Source organism: Brettanomyces bruxellensis, chromosome 9, assembly GCF_011074885.1.
Source record: "Brettanomyces bruxellensis chromosome 9, complete sequence".
Lineage (NCBI taxonomy): Eukaryota > Fungi > Ascomycota > Pichiomycetes > Pichiales > Pichiaceae > Brettanomyces > Brettanomyces bruxellensis.
The window spans coordinates 17,626-37,975 of NC_054690.1; the positions used below are offsets into that span (position 1 = coordinate 17,626).

The 20,350-nt window shown below is 34.5% G+C and overlaps 6 protein-coding genes across 6 annotated transcripts; 5 read left to right on the top strand and 1 right to left on the bottom strand.

Moving 5' to 3' along the window:
• Positions 1-376: 376 nt before the first annotated feature.
• BRETT_001899 (uncharacterized protein) lies at positions 377-1,234 on the top strand (the record flags this gene model as incomplete). Its single annotated transcript, XM_041280438.1, has 1 exon — positions 377-1,234. One exon carries the CDS (start codon positions 377-379, stop codon positions 1,232-1,234), a length of 858 nt encoding a protein of 285 aa, XP_041138229.1.
• Positions 1,235-2,836: 1,602 nt separating this feature from the next.
• Positions 2,837-4,177, top strand: BRETT_001900 (uncharacterized protein; the record flags this gene model as incomplete). Its single annotated transcript, XM_041280439.1, has 1 exon — positions 2,837-4,177. One exon carries the CDS (start codon positions 2,837-2,839, stop codon positions 4,175-4,177), a length of 1,341 nt encoding a protein of 446 aa, XP_041138230.1.
• Positions 4,178-5,530: 1,353 nt separating this feature from the next.
• BRETT_001901 (uncharacterized protein) lies at positions 5,531-7,186 on the top strand (the record flags this gene model as incomplete). Its single annotated transcript, XM_041280440.1, has 1 exon — positions 5,531-7,186. The coding sequence occupies one exon, from the start codon at positions 5,531-5,533 to the stop codon at positions 7,184-7,186; it is 1,656 nt and encodes a 551-aa protein (XP_041138231.1).
• A 1,466-nt stretch (positions 7,187-8,652) lies between these two features.
• Positions 8,653-9,510, top strand: BRETT_001902 (uncharacterized protein; the record flags this gene model as incomplete). The annotated part of the gene is made up of 1 exon (XM_041280441.1): positions 8,653-9,510. The coding sequence occupies one exon, from the start codon at positions 8,653-8,655 to the stop codon at positions 9,508-9,510; it is 858 nt and encodes a 285-aa protein (XP_041138232.1).
• A 3,700-nt stretch (positions 9,511-13,210) lies between these two features.
• BRETT_001903 (uncharacterized protein) lies at positions 13,211-14,077 on the top strand (the record flags this gene model as incomplete). The annotated part of the gene is made up of 1 exon (XM_041280442.1): positions 13,211-14,077. One exon carries the CDS (start codon positions 13,211-13,213, stop codon positions 14,075-14,077), a length of 867 nt encoding a protein of 288 aa, XP_041138233.1.
• A 2,890-nt stretch (positions 14,078-16,967) lies between these two features.
• BRETT_001904 (uncharacterized protein) lies at positions 16,968-18,731 on the bottom strand (the record flags this gene model as incomplete). Its single annotated transcript, XM_041280443.1, has 1 exon — positions 16,968-18,731. The coding sequence occupies one exon, from the start codon at positions 18,729-18,731 to the stop codon at positions 16,968-16,970; it is 1,764 nt and encodes a 587-aa protein (XP_041138234.1).
• Between the last annotated feature and the right edge of the window lie 1,619 nt (positions 18,732-20,350).

Genomic DNA, 20,350 nt, shown 5'->3' on the forward strand with positions numbered 1-20,350 from the left:
ACAGATCACTATAACATTGAAATAATGTTAAACCTCGGAATTCACTGCCTGAATCAGAATCTGCCACTTTTTTTTTGTAGTAGTGCATTGTTAGTTTATCACCTGTTGGTGCACCAACGATATCTATATATTTATTCTTTCACTGTGACATACATGATATCAAAATAATACAAGACAGGCAGCCATAGATCAGTTCTAAATGCCGGACATAAATATGTGTATCAATTTATAAAAGAAACTTCAATCTTAATAACTTAGTGGAATTTTATCTCTTACATAAGTATATATCTTAAGTTCTTAGTCAACATTTTTCTAAATCCTATTTTGCAGAACAATTTGAGGTTTTATTCAAATTTGCAGGTCATTAAAACTGAAAATGAGTTTTAATATCGATGAAAAAATCCCATCTTTTGATGGAAAATTACTCAAGCTATCACACAATTCTCCTATTACCCATACGAAAATGTTGCTCAGCCTTTATCTTCCTCATCAATACTTTGAAAAGGCAGATAATAAGGTACTCCCTGTTATATTGTTTCTTTCTGGCCTCAACTGTTCGCCAGATAATCCAACAGAAAAAAGCTTTATCCAACCATATGCAAACATGTATGGGTTTTCTGTTCTCTTTCCAGATACGTCTCCAAGGATAAACGACGTAAGATTAAAAAAAGGGATTGGATCTTCATTTTATTTAGATGCCACGGAAAATCCATGGTGTAAAAATTTCAAAATGTATTCCTACATTATGAAGGATTTAATTCCAAATATAGGAAAAGAATTTCCAAAGCTTGACACCGATAATATGTCAATATGTGGACACTCGATGGGTGGGTTTGGCGCTCTTATGTTCTATCTTAAAACGCCGGAAAGGTTTAAATCATGCTCGGCATTTGCGCCATTAACACATCCTAGCATCTGTCCTGGAGAAAATAAGTTCTTCAAATTATTTCTCGGATTAGCACAATCTGAATGGAAAAAATATGATCCCTGTGAACTAATAAAAACTTACAATGGTCCAAAAAGGCCGATCTTGATTCATCAGGGTACAGGAGATAAGTATTATATTGGGAAAGAACTATTACCTGAGGATTTTGTTAAAGCATCAGAGGGAACGATCTTGGAAGGCCTCATTAATATTAAATTCAAAGATGGATATGGCCATAACTATTATCTTGTATCATCGTTTATGGCAGAGCAATGTCTATTTCATGCGAAATACCTAGGTTTGATTTAATTTCTATTTTATACATTAAAAGGAATGATATTTATGTTATCTTATATTTGTTTGGCTATATAATTTTAATGCTGATACTTTATTATGCTTTTACCTAATATTTTGAGTGTTACAAGACTAAAGAAAGAAAAGCGAAAAAAAATAAAAAAGGAGCGTAAAAGACTAAGGGTAGAAAAGGAAAATGCATATGTTTAAATGCCTCTAATCCTACCGAGTATGTTTTCTTGTGTACCAAACCAAAGTTCTGGGCCGTGTATTAGTCTATGTATGATTATCAACAAATATATTTTAATACCTTTACTGTAATATTTTAGTTAATTGGTTAAAGTGTGACGCCGATTACTTTATGAAGTTTATGTTATAGCCAGTATTATGCGCTTTTAAGGCCAAAAAAAGGAAAAGTATAAATGTAAAAAGAACTAAGTAAGAAGGTAAAATGAACTTAATAAAAAAAGGAAAATGCGCATGCTTAAGTACCTTTAATCCTTATGAGCGATGTTTTCTTCGGCATAAACAAGACAGGGCAGCTTTACGTAGACGCGACTGTCGACGCATCTATTACATATCCAAATATATCTAACTTTGGTTACACAAAAGGATATTTTTCTTTTGGAGGCGCGGTTCGATTGCGGCGATGCCATAGTTTTCAAATTTCAAAGAATTCAAAGTTACTTTATACAAAAAAGAAGGCGGTCCCTTGATGTACTGGCTTGCATTTAAGATTTCATTAAAATTGTCAAGCAGAACCAATGCGGATGTTCCGCAGCAAATTTGATCATCTGAAATATGCCACAGACCTTCAGGTTTTTGCGCTACAATTTTTTCCTTTCTGTTAAGTCATGTAATGTGATCTTTTAACTTTACGCGGTGGATAACCTAGAAACTCTTGAATAAATTGAAAATGATTGAAGTTACCATTATATAATCCTATTCGAAAGTTCCAAATGATAAAGTAGGAATAAACGAAACAGACACTTAAAATACACATAAATAAGAATATAATCCTTATTATATCAACAGAAATATTAAATATTTATAGATAATATAAATATATCAGAATTAATCTAAAGCTTCAAAATTATGTTTGCTTATTATTTAAAGAAACTACACATTCATAGTCCCAAAGTATTTACAAGAATGGTATCTTTTGGAGGAGATGCATAAGGCCGACTAAAACGCATTATAAGGGCCACAAAACAGCAGTTAATTGTGGCATTCTTATTCACACAATCATATTTCAGTACAGAAAAATGTAAGGTGAAGAGGATTTGAATAGCATTATAATTAATATAAATAGAACTCTCCGCCAGAACCTAAAATCGAAATTATAAATGTTCATTTTATCTTCTTTTCAAGGAAAGAACTAGAAATACAGTACAAAATATGTATCCATCTAATCTACAAACGCACCAAGACCGAAGTATATCGCATTCAGGAGAATTCCATCGTATCGGTGGCTTTATTTGGGATTGCATTGCATATCCTGCAAATGAGCGAAAAATTATTTTAAAAGTTGATTGTACAATTGTTTTATGGGCATCATTATCATCGCTCATTAAATATTTGGATAAAAGCAATTTGTCATACGCTTATAATTCGGGAATGCAGGAATACCTTGGAATTCATGGAAATGAGCTAAACTATGCAAACACCGGATATAATATTGCCTCAATAATTTTTGGATTGCCTTGTGCTTATCTAATGAGTAAATATAACACTCGTTGGTTCATTATTACTATTGAGATTCTTTGGACAGTGATAACCTTTTGTTTTGTTGCTATCAAGACACCAAAACAAATGATTGCTCTACGAACGATTCTTGGCATCGTGGAATGTGGCCATTTTTCGGCATTCGTTTTCTTGATTGGGACATATTATACAAAACTTGAGTGTGCTAGGCGAATGGTTGTTTTTGAACTCTTTACAATCTTAGGAGGAATGTTTGCTTCTTACATTCAAGCCGGAGCATCCACCTCCTTAAATGGTAGAGAAGGATTTCAAGGTTGGCAATGGACCTTCCTGATTGATGGAATCGTTTCCATTTTTATTATTATTTGTCAATTCGTCTTTTTACCGGATATTTTGAGTCGGACGAAACCAAATAGATTTTTGAGCGAACATGATCTCCAGTGGTTGCAAACAAGGAAACCCCCATTAAAAACAGAACCAGAACCAGAAAGTAGATTAGCTATTCTAAAGGAACAGTTAGGCTGGCTCAAGCAGTGGCGCGTTTGGGCATTCTGGGGATTTGGAATTTCCCAAGATATCATTTCTCTTTCGGATCAATCTACCCAATTTTGGATCAAAGGTTGGAACAAAATTAAACCCGGCTCATATACAACTGCTCAGTACAATAATCTTACTTCCCCATTAGCTGCTGTGACGTTCTTATGTGCCGTGTTATTTGGCTGGACTTCAGATACCTTATTCAAAGGTAAAAGGTGGCCGGGTATAGCTATTTCTGGTATCTGGAGTTTCATTATAATGATAGTCCTTGCTACAATACCTGTTTATGGATCAAAGCCAATACGCTTTTTTCTATACTATAATACCGGCGTTGCGCAGGCTGCAGCCGGTTTATATTGGTGTTACTCTCAGGAGCTTTTCGCACATAACCTTCGCCAGGCAGCATTTGTTGCCGGTGGGATTAATGTTTGGGCTTATGTTGCCAACAGCATTGTGAACAATATATGGTTTAAAACATCAAAACAACCGTTTGTACAAACAGGTCATTTTATTTCAGCTTTTTTTGCCGTGGTTTATACTGCAATAGCTCTTTGCTTAGGTCTAACACAAAAAAGATATTTGGAACATTTCAAAATTGAAGATGTAAGCTTTTTAAATAACAAGACAGATAACGCATCATCTGAGAACTTTCCATTGGAAAAAAAAAACAATGAAATACTGGAACATACTTTGATAAAAGACAAGACAAAAATTTAAAGGTTAGAGCTGGAACTCACTCAAATCCGTTTTGTGCAGAAGAATCCTTAACTCACCTTTTTTTTTATAACTTATGTATTATTTCTTACTCAGTTAATCGTTACTGTTGTCGACAATTTATGATTGTTAATTAGTATTGATTTGTGTCAAATGACTAGGAAAAGGAAAGATCAAAGTAAAAGTTAAAGAAGTATGGATAAAAGGAATAATGTGCATAATTAAGAACCAAAATCTTGTTGAGTGAGCCTTTCTTGGTCCAGAATTAAGATGATGTAGCATTTTGGATGCAGCTTATTTATATTTTTATGACTTCTCCTTCTGGAAACCTTTGAATTTCTTTCTCTATAAGTAAGCAATTAATTATTTGCATATAAGTTTTGTCATTAGGTAATTAATCATCTTACTATGAATTCATTAATTTAATTTTTTAGATACATTCAAGGCTACCAATGTCAGCTCTTTTGATACTTTTTACATTTGAACTCCATAAAATTTTTATGCATTACTTCCCAAATTGATTCAAACGTAAAACTTAAGTCCTTAAGAAATACTACGTATTCCGCATCCCTTATAATTCAAGAATAAAAAAGCATTTCTTTCGTAAGTAATCTAATCTAAAGCATACAAAACATGAATGAAATAGTCTTTAAAGAAATATGCAGTATGTGCTCCTTCCTCAAGTTATTTCCAAACTCATTTTTTTATTACTCTTATTTTATTCCTACATTATCCAAGTCTTAGATAAAACCACTTGCATCCAACATAATCTTCATTAATAGCAATTTTCTAAAATTTTACATTCAGCTTTAAATTGGGTGTTGACTCAGTCCCTTTTATTTCGAATCTAAAATAATTGAGAATACATTCCTAAAAGAGGAAATATGATGGACTCATACTATGAACTGTGGTTTTAATTATATACTTGTGGCAATATTGATAAGTGTATCCTTCATATCAGCAGAAAACTAAAGCTAGAAATAAAATATTTAAAAAAAAATTGTGGCTGTTCATTAGTGGAGGTTCCGCCTTCATGGTTGACAACGAAATCTTGATGTACATTCAGAAACATTAAATTATGAACTGAAGATTATATCCTATTATAGGGAATATCAATCATCCTTTCTTTGCAGCTAAGTAACAATGTGAGGTACTGTGGTGTCAAACCTTACAGTGTTATTATTTTAATTTGAGGAGAAGTTTTGCTAGCCTATCAAGCACATACTAAGATGTACATATATATATAGGAGGTCGCTACATAATTCATATATATTAGAGAAAAATAACTGAGGAGTAAATATAATAAAGCCTGTTTTAGATCACAATCTGTATAGAAAGGACCAAAAAATTTGAAACATGTCAATTTTCAGTTCCCTTAAGGAGTTTTGGAATAGCCTAAAAACGGCTGATCCACTGACTTTGAGAACAGAATATATTGATATTGATGTCAAACGGGAAAGAAAGCCAATTAGGAAAACCACAAAATTTCAAAAGCACCCCTTCTTCACTGTTTTCAATTTCTACCCCTCAAATTACAGTACGGCAGAAAAGAAGCTCCTTCTAAAATTCGATATTAGTGTTTTTTTATTTATGTGTGCTTCAACTTTTACTAAGAACCTTGATAATGCTAATATCTCTACTGCATATGTGTCAGGTATGAAGGAGGACATTCATGTTGTTGGAAATGAGCTTAACATTTTTAGTACAATGTATACCGTTGGTTATGCTCTCTTTCAAATTCCACTTACATTACTTATAACTAAGCCACAGCTTTCTCGATATTTACTTATACTATGTGAATTTGCGTGGGGAATTCTTACACTTGGAAATGCATTTGTAAAGACCCCTCAACAAGTCTACGCAATTAGGTTTTTAATTGGTGTTACTGAAGCTTGTTCGTATCCAGCATCATATGTTATATTTAGCTCATACTTGACTGATCAGGAACTATTTACGAGGGCCGGATTTTATGGTGCATTTGGCACCGCAGGAAGTGCCGTTAGTGGTAGCTTGCAAACAAGAATGAGAGATAGTTTAGAAGGAGTGTGTGGACTTGCTGGATGGAGATGGCAATTCATCATGGATTTTGTTTTAACAATGGGGGTTACAGTATATGGGTTTTTCTTATTTCCAGGAATTCCAACCTCATGTAGGAAGTTTGGCTTATTTACTGAAGACGATATGATATTTGCAAGAAAGAGGGTGGAAAAAAAAATTGCTATCCCAAGAAAATTTGACAGAAAGGCATTGAAGGAGACGTTTGGTACTTGGCAACTATATGTTTTTACCATATTACAAACTTTGCATCATTCGTGTTACTATTTCAATGGTGGAAAGCTTTATATGGCATCAAGAAAAGATTTATATACCACTGATGATGTTACAAACTGGCATACATACATGAGTCTCATTGGTATTCCTTGCGCTATCTTTATCTCTCCATTGGTTGAATGGCTTGGTAAATTACCTGTTGTATTCGTGATTTACATTATTGGTTATTATGCGGCTATAGTTACAGTAGTTTGGAATGTCAAGGAATCAGTTCTATTATCTTCATTTTTCTTGATTCATGTGGTCCGTGATGGGCTTTCTCAAGTTTATTATGCTTGGGCTGCTTCTCTATGCAGGGATGATGTTGAAAAGAAGGCATTAGTCCTTTCAATCATGCAGGCAATATGTTATGCTACTAATTCCTGGGTCACCCCTCTTCAATACAACACTAAATGGTCACCTAGATTTAAAGTTGGGTACATAGCTAATCTAGTCATAGTGATATGTACCAGTATTTGGTTTGTCGTCACGTGGATTTTCGATCATTACGATCTACAACTAATTCCAAAATATGCTGGTCATAGGCATCTTGATAAAGAAGGTAACATGCAGGCTTCAGAATCACAATTACTCAATGACAATATTATCAACATCGGAAATGAGAATGTTCAAAGAACTGATTCATCATGTTCACTTATTCAATCGGTGACATACCTTTCTAGCACTAAAGAAAAAAAATAATAATCAGTGAGCATTGATTCGATTTTCGATGAACTTCTTCTTTGTTTCGTGTGTGAATTCTTCTGCATCCTATGGCTTGAATGCATGCTATATATAGGGGTGTGTATTATATTTTTATTGTTCATTATTTTTATTATCGTTTTTATCGTTCAGTATAGAGTGAGAATCTATACAAATCATTTCCCCTGAATAGATAGAAATGGAATTCTCTTTTAATCTACTTTGGTGGTGTTACATCATAAGTTTCTTTATTAACAATATAAAAGTATGCTTTCATTATAAAATTCATTATTTAATGTACTTAATTAGTACAAGGTTTTGTTGCAATTTTCAAGCAAAGAAACAGATCAATAACAACCAATCTTAACTTAAGCATGCACTTTCCCTCTTATTTGGCCTTCCTAGCCGCTTATATTTTTCATTTATTTTCGTAAGTTAAGCCCTCTTTTCTTTCAAAAGCATATAAATTTACATCTTCGGAATGATTGATAAAGAATTGTGCAGCCATTTCAACCAATGTGTATTATATTAACGAAGCAGTCATTAAAAATAGTAAAGCCGGTTCATGAGTAAAGTTCTACTTGCGTAATCAGAACCTATTTTTGCTCCTCTTGAAAAATACACGTGATTTTTCATCATTGTCATCTGTCCCTTCTATTTGCAATTTACCGTTCTGTTAAAGTTCAACTTAATACTGGAAACCATTGTGGTACATCAAATTGCGACCTCGCAAGCCCTTCAATGTTATCACCTTTTTGGTATTGAGATCTAGATAGAAGTCTCCGCACAAAAATTTCTGTGGCCTTTTTCTGGAAATGCCAGGCTTCTTTTAAATATGATGGCAACCTGTGCAATATTAAAGCCCCATCCATCGATTGCAGAGGCAAAAATGATTCTCTCCAACTCAATCTACAGCATTTTTTTATCTATTTGGCACAATTCTTAGCTCGGTATGATACTCAAAAGCATTCTGGTCTTTGCATCCAAATCACTTTATACCCCGGATGTAGGCGAGAGGGACATACTTATTTCATTACTCAAGAATAAAGTTGCTGAGCCTGGGCTCGATAGAACTTGTATTTTGGCTAAAGGTGTTCTTATCATCCCTAAACATATCATCACTGAATGTAGATTTTAGTGAGCGCTTGTTTACAGCATATATTTTAGGAAGTGGTTCGAAATCCATGGAGCTAAGGAATACGAACACCTTCAAATACCACCACATTTATGATATTAAAATTTGAGAGTACATCCCTACCTCTTATCCCGAGTTGAAAATAAAGCTCTCGGGGAAAGGCAAACTTGGTCAGAAAAAAAAAAGACGGACTGCCAAAATGTCAAGGAATAAATCGATCAAATTTAACTCAGACATGATGCGATTCTACATTAAAGTGATCAAAGTATAATAATATTCTTTAAAGGTATCCAAATCTATCAATTCATGAGGTATTCACTCACAATTAGATATGAATTTCAACATATTCGAACAAAAAGAGTCATTTGGGGGTAAGCTACTCAAACTGACTCATAATTCATCTGTAACACATACAACGATGACCTTAAATTTGTACCTACCTCATCAATACTTTGATTGTCATACAGCAGAGTCCTTACCAATTATCCTATTTTTAGCGGGATTTGGCTGTAACCCAAATAATCCATCTGAGAAAAGCTTTATACAACCATATGCGAATGAGTACGGTTTTGCTGTACTTATGCCAGATACATCTCCCAGAGTTAAAGATGGGCAGTATAAGTTAGGTGATGGTGCTAATTTTTATCTTGATGCGACTCAGAAACCTTGGGATAAGATGTTTAACATGTACTCATATATCATTAAGGATCTTATCCCAAATATAGGAAAGAGCTTTAAAATTTTAGACTTAAAGAGAATGTCTATTTGTGGTCATTCAATGGGTGGTCTTGGATCACTACTGCTATTTCTTAAGAATCCAAATTTATTTAAATGCTGCTCTGCATTTGCTCCTTTGACTCATCCGATGGTTTGTCCAGGGGAGAATAAGTATTTTAAGATATATCTTGGTTCAGATAAGCTTGAATGGTCAAAATATGACCCTTGTGAGTTAATTAAGGCTTATGTTGGACCTAAAAGACCAATTCTAATTTTTCAAGGCACAAGTGATAAATTTTATATTGGTAAAGAACTTCTTCCTGAACAATTTTTAAAATCATCGAAAGGTACATTACTTGAAGGACTCGTTGATCTTCGGCTTGAAAAAGGTTACGATCATTCTTATTATTTTGTATCATCATTCATGTCTGAGACATGTGCTTTTCATGCTAAATATCTAGGTTTAGCGTGAATTTTGAAGTGTAATCCTTTCAATTCTGAATGGAGTTGACTATCTTACCATTGACTGGGTATATTGGTGTGATCTGTTCTGTAGTAATGATCAATGCCGTTTCTTATTATTCGTAAAAAAGTTTTCTAAAGGCTTTATGACTGGCACTGCCAACTAGTTGAGTGCCAAATAATGTAAAGAGGTAAAATAATGACAGACTAATAGTAGAGAAGTTGTTAAAGATCGTATGAGATTTGTCAGTTGTGTATGATTATTACTGCAAATATCCGTTCACGTTAAGGGTAGAAAATCTTGATCATAAATTGGGAGAGTAAACTAGGTCCTGAGAGGTCCTGCAACCTATTATATGATCTTATGCATCTGTATGAATAATATCTACAATTCATTGATATCTTTCTTAATATGTTGGAGACTATATTCTATGGATCATCATTTACATGCTCTACAAGTTTCGGTGAAGTTTGAGATACTTGCATATTTCCACTCATTTATTCTATTACTTTTGAAGAGATACACAAAAGAGTAAAAATAAGGATAAAAAAGGGTACATAGAGTACGATGCGATGAAGTTTTTTCTGGGCACAGAACAAAGAATATCAAAGCATTTTAGATGCCACTTCCAACCGATATAACATTATAAACTATTTACCTTATAAAACAGTACAGAAAGGAGAACATAATTATTAAAAGAAAGTTAATCAAGGTATTAAACTGCATACACATTGTAACAGGTACGTCTTCAGTCGTGTCTACATAAGGCTGCTCTCTCTTGTTTATGCCCAAGAAAGCATCCCTCATAAGGATTAAAGGTATTTAGGTATGCGCATTTCCCCTACTTAGTAAGTTCATTTTACCTTCTTACTTAGTTCTTTTACTTTTATACTTTTCCTTTCTTTAGCCTTAAAAACGCCCAATACTAGTTATAATATAAACTTCATAAAGTAATCAGCGTCACGCTTAAACCAATTAACTAAAATATTCAAGGCTTTACATAATTACCAAAAAATGTTTCCTTTTGTCTTCCGTAAATGTTTTTTTAAAGACGGTAAACAAATCATTTTTTCGTATCTAAATAATCATGCATTTTAGTGCTAGTTCAAAAGCATGCCATTTAGTGCTATGCATATTCATACCGATGGGTGCGTATTTATTTTTTTCTCCCTCAGAATTTTGTCTCAGATTGAACCTCAACCACTACTCATGTAATCAACGTAGAATAACATAGAATAACATAAATTGTTGATTTAAAAAGAACAGCAAAGTGATGATAAACACAAATAGTAGATATATAGTATATAAAAAAAAAATTAACTAAGCAAAAAAATTAAAGCTGCCGGTAACGAACCCATAAAACTTGTTTACAAGACTGTGTTGAATAAGTCTAGTCAAATAATTGCACAGGCTAAATATACTTTCAACATGATCATCAACTCAACAAACCCTTCCTTTTTTAAATTTTTGTATCCAATTATTAAAACATGAATACAATATAAATAACGACAATTTTTACAAAAGTATATCACAATCCTTATGAGTTTTCGGCAAATGAACCTTTCTGGTATTGTATTAAAATTCTTGTATTCTTCGAGTAACTCATTTGTAAGGGAGTCAACATCATATTCAATTTTAGGTGAAAATAAATTTATTGCTTCAGTAGTATCTCTCAGAAGATGCTGTGGTAGTATTTGAATAATTATTTAGAACTTCATTTAGGTTTCTTTAAATGGTGCTTTGTAACACAATTCTGATAAGGTATTTTTTCCTTTCCAAAATATCTTCACAACCTTTGGGAGAAAAGGGAATAATTTTATTTCATCTGGTATATTTACAGTATTGTTTAACTACACTTATTGACTAGGAATGACTTAAAGTTTAGCAAATACACTAAAAGAGCATTCTTTTTAATTACTTTTTATGGATGAACTAAGTCAATATCTGAGAGTGGAAGCGGTGAGAGGGTGTTGATCTCCCTGAATTTAACATAATTGGACATTACTCACAATCTTTCTCAAAATATATATGCCGATTAATGCTAAATGTATTAATGACGTCTTTAAATCGGATTGGATTGTGATTTTTCGACCGAATTTTTTTGAATCCATTCGCGCCAGTGGAGGTTTGCCCGTAAAAAAAAAGGTAAAAATCAACGTATTTTCGCGCGCCAATTCCGATGGTGAATTTTTTTTTGCGAAAAAAATAAATTTTGATTTGTGCGGGCCGTTTTGTTGTTAATTGCCATTATGTAATAAAGCCTTGCAAATTTTTTGTTTCTCAGATCTGCATAAAAAGGAGGTAAGTTAAATTAATTCGGATTATTGGTCTCAACCAGATAGATATGTTCAGCGCCTATCACAGAAAAAGGGAGATGAAAAAGTTGAGGAGAAAATATGACAGCACAACCGACTTAACCAATCGTCGCAGAAATTAATCGACGCGTCTCTCATTAGGTCTTAGCTTTTGTGGGACAGGTACAGAGAGAAATGAAAAAGGCAGCTAAAAATGACAGGAAACCTAAAATGTAATGCGGATACGGATAGACACGGCAAGACATAAAAAAAAATTTCTGAAAAAAAAAAAATTTTGGATATTTGATAACATTAGGCTTGGCAACTCTATTTGAATTTATCTAAATGTATCCAAGAAAATAATAGTGAAAATTTGAAGTGGAAATAAGATAGTCCCCCCCCCCCCCCCTCTTTGCAGATATTGTTATGGGTAAGGCTTTGCCACCCTTCTCTGATGTCACCTCATTTAATGCAATAACCTGTCTTATTTGTCAGCCTTCCAAATTGTATTACTGCATTGTAAATTTAGTAAATTATATTGTAATTTATTTTCATTGCACTGCAGAAAAGTGCGTTGGCATTTTCCTAAATTTCCCTAACTTTTTATTCACCCCAGTTTGTCAATGTACTGCATTAAAAACGGAACAACAATTGCTGGAAATAAACAAAATATTTTCTTATCGTCGGAGTTTCTGGACTCTCGGATATTCAATGTGGGGAATTGAAGTCCGATGATAGCACAAAGGAGGGGGAGAATGCTGGAGTTCCGTCAAATTCTCCTTTTATACATATGAAGAACCGGAGAAAGTAACACGAATTCCCCGGACGAATGCAAATAATAAGAATTTAAGGGTCAATGGAGTTGAATTTGATATTAGAATTGGGGCAAAAGGTGGAGATACACCAATGCACCCCTCTTCTCCATAACTGTGGTCCGTTACCGGGTGTAGTTTTCTGCATGCTGTCATTTTGCCGAATAGCCGACGCTCTTCTGGATAGTCTATGGCCGATATATATATTTTTTTTCTCCAAGACCAATCTCGTTATTTTTTTTTTTTTTTTTTTGCTTTAACCGGTACCAATACGACATCAGACAGATGCTCTGTGATTTATCCGACTTTTGCTTCGAAGCCGGTACAGAAAAAAAGCAACGCACACTAATCAGAGCAAATGCTGCTTTGTTCCAAAAATACGAAACAATTTACTGTAATTTTTGTATAAAAGGACTGTATTTTTACCGTAAAGTTGGCAATCGAATAGTGACAGCTTTTTAAAAGGAATACTGCTTACTTATAAATAAGCATTTTTCATACACTTAAGCAACTTCACGGTTAAGTATTACCAAGGTAAGGATTGCAACCAATATTGAAAGAGCTGAAGAAAAGTCAAAAACGCCAAGAAAAAAAAATCTGGTAATGTCCGCTGCATCGGATTCATTCTCAAGGGACGTTGAGAAATATGCCGCCACAACAGACAACCACACTGGAGAATATCCAGAGAGGATGGCAACAACTCAAAGCAGAGGGACATCTTTCAAATACGACAGGAACAATATTTATATCAACGAGGTTCCAATAAATAAGGACGATTTTCTGTATGCGTTCGGTGGCAATCTAACCGTTGGTAAAAGAAAGGTCCAACCACAAGCTTCCCAATACGGAGATCCGGTTCCTGCAGGTTTAGCAGCATTCAGTTGCACTGTTCTGACTCTCGGTCTTACAGAGATGCACGCAAGAGGTGTTACGCTTGCGAACACGTTGATTGGTGCTCTTTTAACCACGAGTGGTCTCGTGGATATCATTGTCGGGGTTTTATGCTTTGTTGTTGGAAACACTTGGGCTAGTTGTACTTTCCTTATGTTTGGCGGATTCTGGTCTTCATATGCATTCCTTTTAATAAATATCGGTGGAATATTGGAGGCATATCCAACAACTACAGAATATGGCCAAGGTATCGCCCTTTTCTTCCTTCCTTGGGCCATATTTACGTTCTGTCTTTGGGCTTGTACTTGGAAATCCACATGGCCACTTTCCTCTCTGATGTTTTGCATTTGGTTCTTTATTCTACTTTTCGTTATCGGCCAATTCATTGGATCAGTCAAAGTCTACAAGGCTGGTGGTTTCTTCTGTATACTGTCTGGAGTTCTAGGCTTCTTTAACATGTTTGCTGGTTTAGCTGATAAGTCGAATTCTTATTTCATTGTTAAACCATGGTTTATGCCACATGCCGCCAGACCAGCTGCCGAAACCAGTGATGAACCTGATGAGGCAAAAGAGGATTGAATAAAGCTTCTTTTTTAATAGGTATGTACTATTATACTACCTTAATCTAGTTGAATCTCATTCAAAAAAATACAAAACAGTTCGTTGAATATCTGGCATTGACGAATTTGCGAGTGGCTGGAGAGTCTGATGTTCCCATACTCAACTCAAATCGGGTCAGTTACTGGCAATACATTATCTTTGACGTCTTACTTATAAGCGCTGGTTTATTTTTTGATAACTACTAACTGCATCATGTTATGTCTTCTTAACATCGCAGATTGACTATATTCGGTTTTCTTCTTATTTTTTTTCTGATTTCTCTTCCTTCCTTTTTTACCCCCACCTGCCTTTATAGTACCTTTCATGTCAGCAGTATCCAGAAAACTTTTTTCAGTGGGTTTCTTCCATCTTAATCTATTATTATTATAACTCTAGAAAGCAAAAAAAGTGTTAAAATTAATATTCGTCATAATAAGAATTGTCCACGTATATGAGTTAAGCAATCGTCAACTTGAACTGTACAACTTGAATTTCAAATTTTTTCTTTTCTTTTCTTGCTAAGACATCTTCACGATCAGTACCAGTACTCAAAGAGTACGTCAATTTCTTTCGGCTTTTCTTCCGATCGGTGATTGCTAGTCTGTGGGAGCTCCGTAATACACCAAATCTAGATACATGGCCCCTTACTCTTCCAAATTAACGATGCTATTAAGTCAAGATCAAATCACTTAACAATGATTGGGGTAGCATTTTAGTATTGAACGTTGTGAAGCAATCTTAAATGGTTCTACTTGATATATGACTTTGGTGCCCGTTATTTGCAATGATGCATTTAACCAGAGTGTCATGTCTCTTGAAGCTAAAAAAGATATGTGTAATATTTTCGTTAATTGGTTTAAGTGTGACGCCGATTATTTTATGAAGTTTGTGCTATAACTAGTATTGAGTATTTTTAAGGCTAAAGAAAGGAAAACTATAAAAGTAAAAGAACTAATTAAGAATGCAAAATGAATGGGATAAAAAAGGGAAAATGCACATGCTTAAATACCTTTAATCCTTATGAGCGAGGTTTTTTTTAGTATAAACAAGGCAGAGGAGTTTTATGTAGACGCGACTGTCGACGCATATATTACGGGTATTTAAACATATGCATTTCCCCTTTTCATTAAATTCATCTCTTAGTTCCTTTTACTTTTATACTTTCCCTTTCTTTACCCTCAAATATTGCGTTTGTGATAAAAGTATCAACACATTTGTACGTCAAACACTCTGCTGTCCCTTAATGTGTTCTCTTAAATTAACATTCTGCCCAAGCATTGAAATGACTTTGATATCTTAATTGACTGTCGCTTAGAAAGCCCCTATACAGTTTTGCGCTCAAGAAATCCTCATTCAGTATAAGCTTAAGAGTGTTCAAGAATTTGCAATTTCCTTTTTAGTATTTCACTGCCTTTTCATTTACACCTTTTTCCGCCCTTTTTTTATAAAAGTTCTTATTCTTAGTGCACTCAACCAGTTGACAACATATATTTTAGAAGAACTGACATTAAACAAAAAATTTATAAGAACTTTTTTTTGCATCTATAAAGCATGCTTACGGGCAAATATAACATATGGCGTGAATCATTTAAATAAAGGTTCCCATAATTATTGAGGAATTTTTGATTCCACTAGCTCTCAAATATACAACTTTCCGAACAATGTTCATTGTGTAGAAGCATTTTCGGTAGAGTTCAATTTTACTAAGATAATTTAAAACTGTTTCAACAGTGAGATTTAAGAGCTGACCTGTTTATCATACAAAACACCCCATTTCCCATACCTAAATTACTAATGTGTTTTGGCTACTCTCTCCTCTTTCTTTGTCTTTCCTTTATTCCTGTGCTTGGCTGTTTCAAAGCACTGGAAGTTCACGACCAGACATACAGATGGCTTTGAGAGCTTGAATGTTTTTTTTTCCCCCGAAAGCGGATTTTATCACACCTATGTTTCCTAGGCAATTTTGTTATTTAAAAAATATTATGAATTTTATCTGGATGTTCCTAAACAATCAAACATTTTTTGTACAAGAACAACATCTTAGACGGCAAATGATAAAAATACTATTCATATACCTTTTTTCTTACTATTTTACAATAATACTTGTTACCTTGAATTGAATTCCAACAGTGGGTACATCGTAGGACGACTAAAGAAAGGGATTTTCCATTACGGGTATTCTTGATATGCCACGTCAATCTAATCAAACAAAAACGATAATTTGTTCAGGCTGTGCTAGCAGGTAAAATTTGATGTACGGATGTTAGAGATACCGATTACAAAATTCGGACCGAAACCTAAGTTGAAATTAATTAATGTAGCCAGCAAGGAATATGCTATAATACAGCATGTAGTATCTTGCTATAAAGTCAATTAATATAATATGAGAAAAAATGTGCTTGTATAGAAGTTTATTCGAGAAATTTTAACCATTAAAAGTATTAGTTCTCGAACACTATTACTACAAAGAATAGGACTGTAAACCCCCCAGACTCATACTGAAAAGGGGAAAAAATTGCAGTCGTGGCTCGGAGATAGGGCTTTAAAGCCCACTGACCGCAAAATGTACAGTAAGAAAACAAATTTCCCTATATACATTTGCAAAAAATTTGGAAATGCACAAGATAGGGGAGGGGGCATTTACTCATTTAGTAAAAAAAGTTTCTATATTAATAATCGTGGAAATCCCTATAGAGAACAAAAAGAAACGGCTAAATATCCGTAACCAAAAAATAGACGAAAGGGAAAGATATCTAAATATTAAAAGCATAAAAATTCATAACAGCATTAAAATAAACAATGTGCAGAGACTAGATCGATCCTGAAACCGCTGACAATCACCCTAAGAAAAGAAAATAATTCATTTAATCTATGCCTTTTCGATATCAGATGAGTTATCGTTATCGGCCCCAGAACCTTCAGCTTTAATATTAGCAAGCTCATTAAGTTTAGTCTTGTCAAATTGTTGAATCATCTTTGCGTTGTTAAATGGATCAACATCAGTACTCTTGAACTTTCTTGCTGAAACGTGCTCCTCAAACAACTGATCGATATCGGCAAATGTTCTGCCCTTGGTTTCGGGAAGATCCCAGATAGACCATGCCAAAAAGAATGTAGCAAAGCAGGCCCAGAAAATACCACTCTTAGCACCCCAATCCCACTGTGTAGAATTTAACTGGTATGGAGTGATGACAGCATTGAAAATACCTGCGATGTTGTAAAGGTTTCTTGCAATAACAACAGTCTTAGTTCTGACTTTACCTGATGGAATTTCAGGGACAATACAGTAAGTAACAGGTCCAACAGTACTGTCGTATATCAAGGTGAAAATCAATAATAAAGATCCAACGGCCCATCCAATGGCAGTTGTCTGATGGACGAAACCAAGAATACCTGTGATCCACAAAAGAACGGTCTGAATGGCCATTCCACTAATGTAAATTGTTGCACGGCCCATCGAATTGGACATAATCCATGAAAGAACTGCACCAACGATACCAAGACAATACTGAATAATACTGAAGTCAAATGAGAAAGAGGTTGACAATCCTGCCTTCTCATAGAAGTAGGTAGAATATCCCATCAATGTCGAACCAGTAAGATTCTGTCCAATCCAGACCATACTGGCGATTCTAGTTCTCCTCCAGTTCTTCTTGTTGAAGCATTCCCAGTATGTTCCAATATCTCCTTTAGATTGTTCCTTGTCACCAGTAAATTTCATTCTCTTAACCATTGTATCAACAACAATTTCCTTTTGATTAGGATCCTTGATAGAAAGAAGTCTTCTTAAACTGTTTGCTGCTTGTGAAAGTCTATTCTTCTTCACCAACCACCATGGGGATTCTGGTGCCAAGAAAATACCAATAGAAATAGGAACAGGCCAGATCCACATGAGACCAAATGGAAGTCTCCATCCCATATCACTGTGCTCCAATCTTTCCTGAGAGTTCTTCATAATACCAGAGGCAAACAACTGACCAAACACCCAGCAGACATTCACATAACTGGTAAGATAATATCTCAAAGCTAATGGGCAAACCTCAGAGGCGTAAGAAACGGCTAACGTTTGGAAGAATCCCCATGGAATACCACAGAGAATCTGTCCAACGGCAATCATTGCAATATTTCTTGCAAAGAAGATGATGAAGGTAAAGGCGGCAAGGAAAAACATGGAACCAATCAAAGTATATCTATAACCAAACTTGTCTGCAAACCAACCAGACATCTGCAAACCAATAATCTCACCACAGTTAACACACATACTCAAACCAATTTGCCATTTGGCACTAATCTCCCAAACCTTAGAACCTGTGTCATAAGTTCCAAACCGTTCGCAGAAAATTGGAAGAGCATACATAGAGTTCAACAAGCAGGTATCGTAACCCTCCATAATAAGTCCACTAGAAAGGATAACAGACCAGATTGCACATTTGGGATATGCTTTGATGGCAGCCTTGAATCCCATCTCTTTCTCTTGTTTTTCACCTTCCTTCACTTCATCAGAAGCACCAAGGAAACGAGTAATGATCTCGTCATCGACATCATTTGGTGCGGCATTTTCGATATGTTCATTATCTGCTTTGGGAACATCCAGCTCCGAAGCAGAACTATCGTTATCTTCGATTTTATTCATACTAATAATTGTTAATATGTTTGACAGTCAAAATATTATTCTAATGAGCTTGCGATTCAAATAAATGCTACATGACAGAGAGCGAAGTGTCTGGCTTTATAGTATTTTGAATGACTATGTGTTGCTTCCCCACACTGGGGTAAAACAATCATGGTCATAAAAATTCATATCTGAAGTTATTCATGTTTGTTTTATTTTTTTTTTTGCTTGTATCTAGATTCATTTTTTGGACAATAAGATTATTCTCATAATATTTTGTTTTCTCAGATATTGAATATTCCGTATTAAAAAAAATCACCAATTATGACACAATGCTGTTTGTTGACTCGGAAATTTAATTGTTCGATCAACAAGCTGTAAAAATAATAGGAAATCTCATCAAACAATGTATTATTTTGAAACAACAATCTAAGCTTTTCGCGTGAAAATTTTTATAACGTATGCTTTTTGTTGAAGAATCTCTCGCAACAACAATTCACTTGTTTTTTTCCGAGCATTGTGGGGAAAGCGTGACAAATTGTATTATTTTTAAATATCATTCAACGCGGGGAATAAACATCCGTGAAGAAACATTTATGATGAATCTGATATTTGCCTGAACATCTATTGTAGGAAAATTATTAATGTTCGGCTGTTTTCCTTTGTTACAGAGCCCAGTTTTAGTCATTTCTTACTGTACACACATTAACTAGCATAGCTGAAATTAAGGTATACTCTTATTCACTATATTACGAAAAAATAAAGATTGATCAGGAATTCATTTTCTGATAAGATGGGTTCCACCCATAGGGAGCTTAGAGAGAAGCTTTTGTGGGCCATCAAATTTCAGGCTTTTTTCCCTAGACAATTTCCACAATTCTGCGGATGTATTTTATTCTCGATTATACCTTTCCCCACAATATTCAACGTTTGGGAAAACGAAAGCTTTAAATCATCAATAGGGTTCATTTAAAATGTTGCATTGAATACAGTTTCCAGCGCTCGTATATTGTATCGGCTATCATTCTCCCTTAAAATCGATGTAACACACTACTTTTCTCCATTTATTTATGCATACACTGCATTAAACTTATGACGCTTGTCCCTATAGTTTACCATCCGGCCACTCATTGGTACAAGTACAAGTATTCTTATTGGCTAATATTGACTTGCCGTTGATTGTTCGGCAATTTGTTGCGCATCGCAGCATTTTTTTCTTGCAAATATGTTCGACCTTGGGAAGCGTAATATTATGTGCTTTCCGAAGCCCATCAGAACAATAGATCTGATGAAAATAATGTAGTTCTAAAATTAGTAAATTCGTTTCTTTTTGAATCTCGCAAGTGCTTTCCCTAAAAGTTTTACAATGCGGATTCAAACAATTGAATACACAAAAGAACATTGCCCAAAGTTCAATACAAGGCACTACAAGTTGTCAGAAATCACATCTCTTAATGGTAAGTATCCTTTCGATATGCGTTGCTTTCTTATAAAATATATATATTATGTACACAATACTGCAGCCTGGAAGGGAGTCCGTCTGAAATCTCATGAAATGAAATTCAAATGAATAAAGTATTAACATTGGTGATCGGGTTATCTTATTTTTACACGAACAAATATCTAAGTAATTTCTTCCG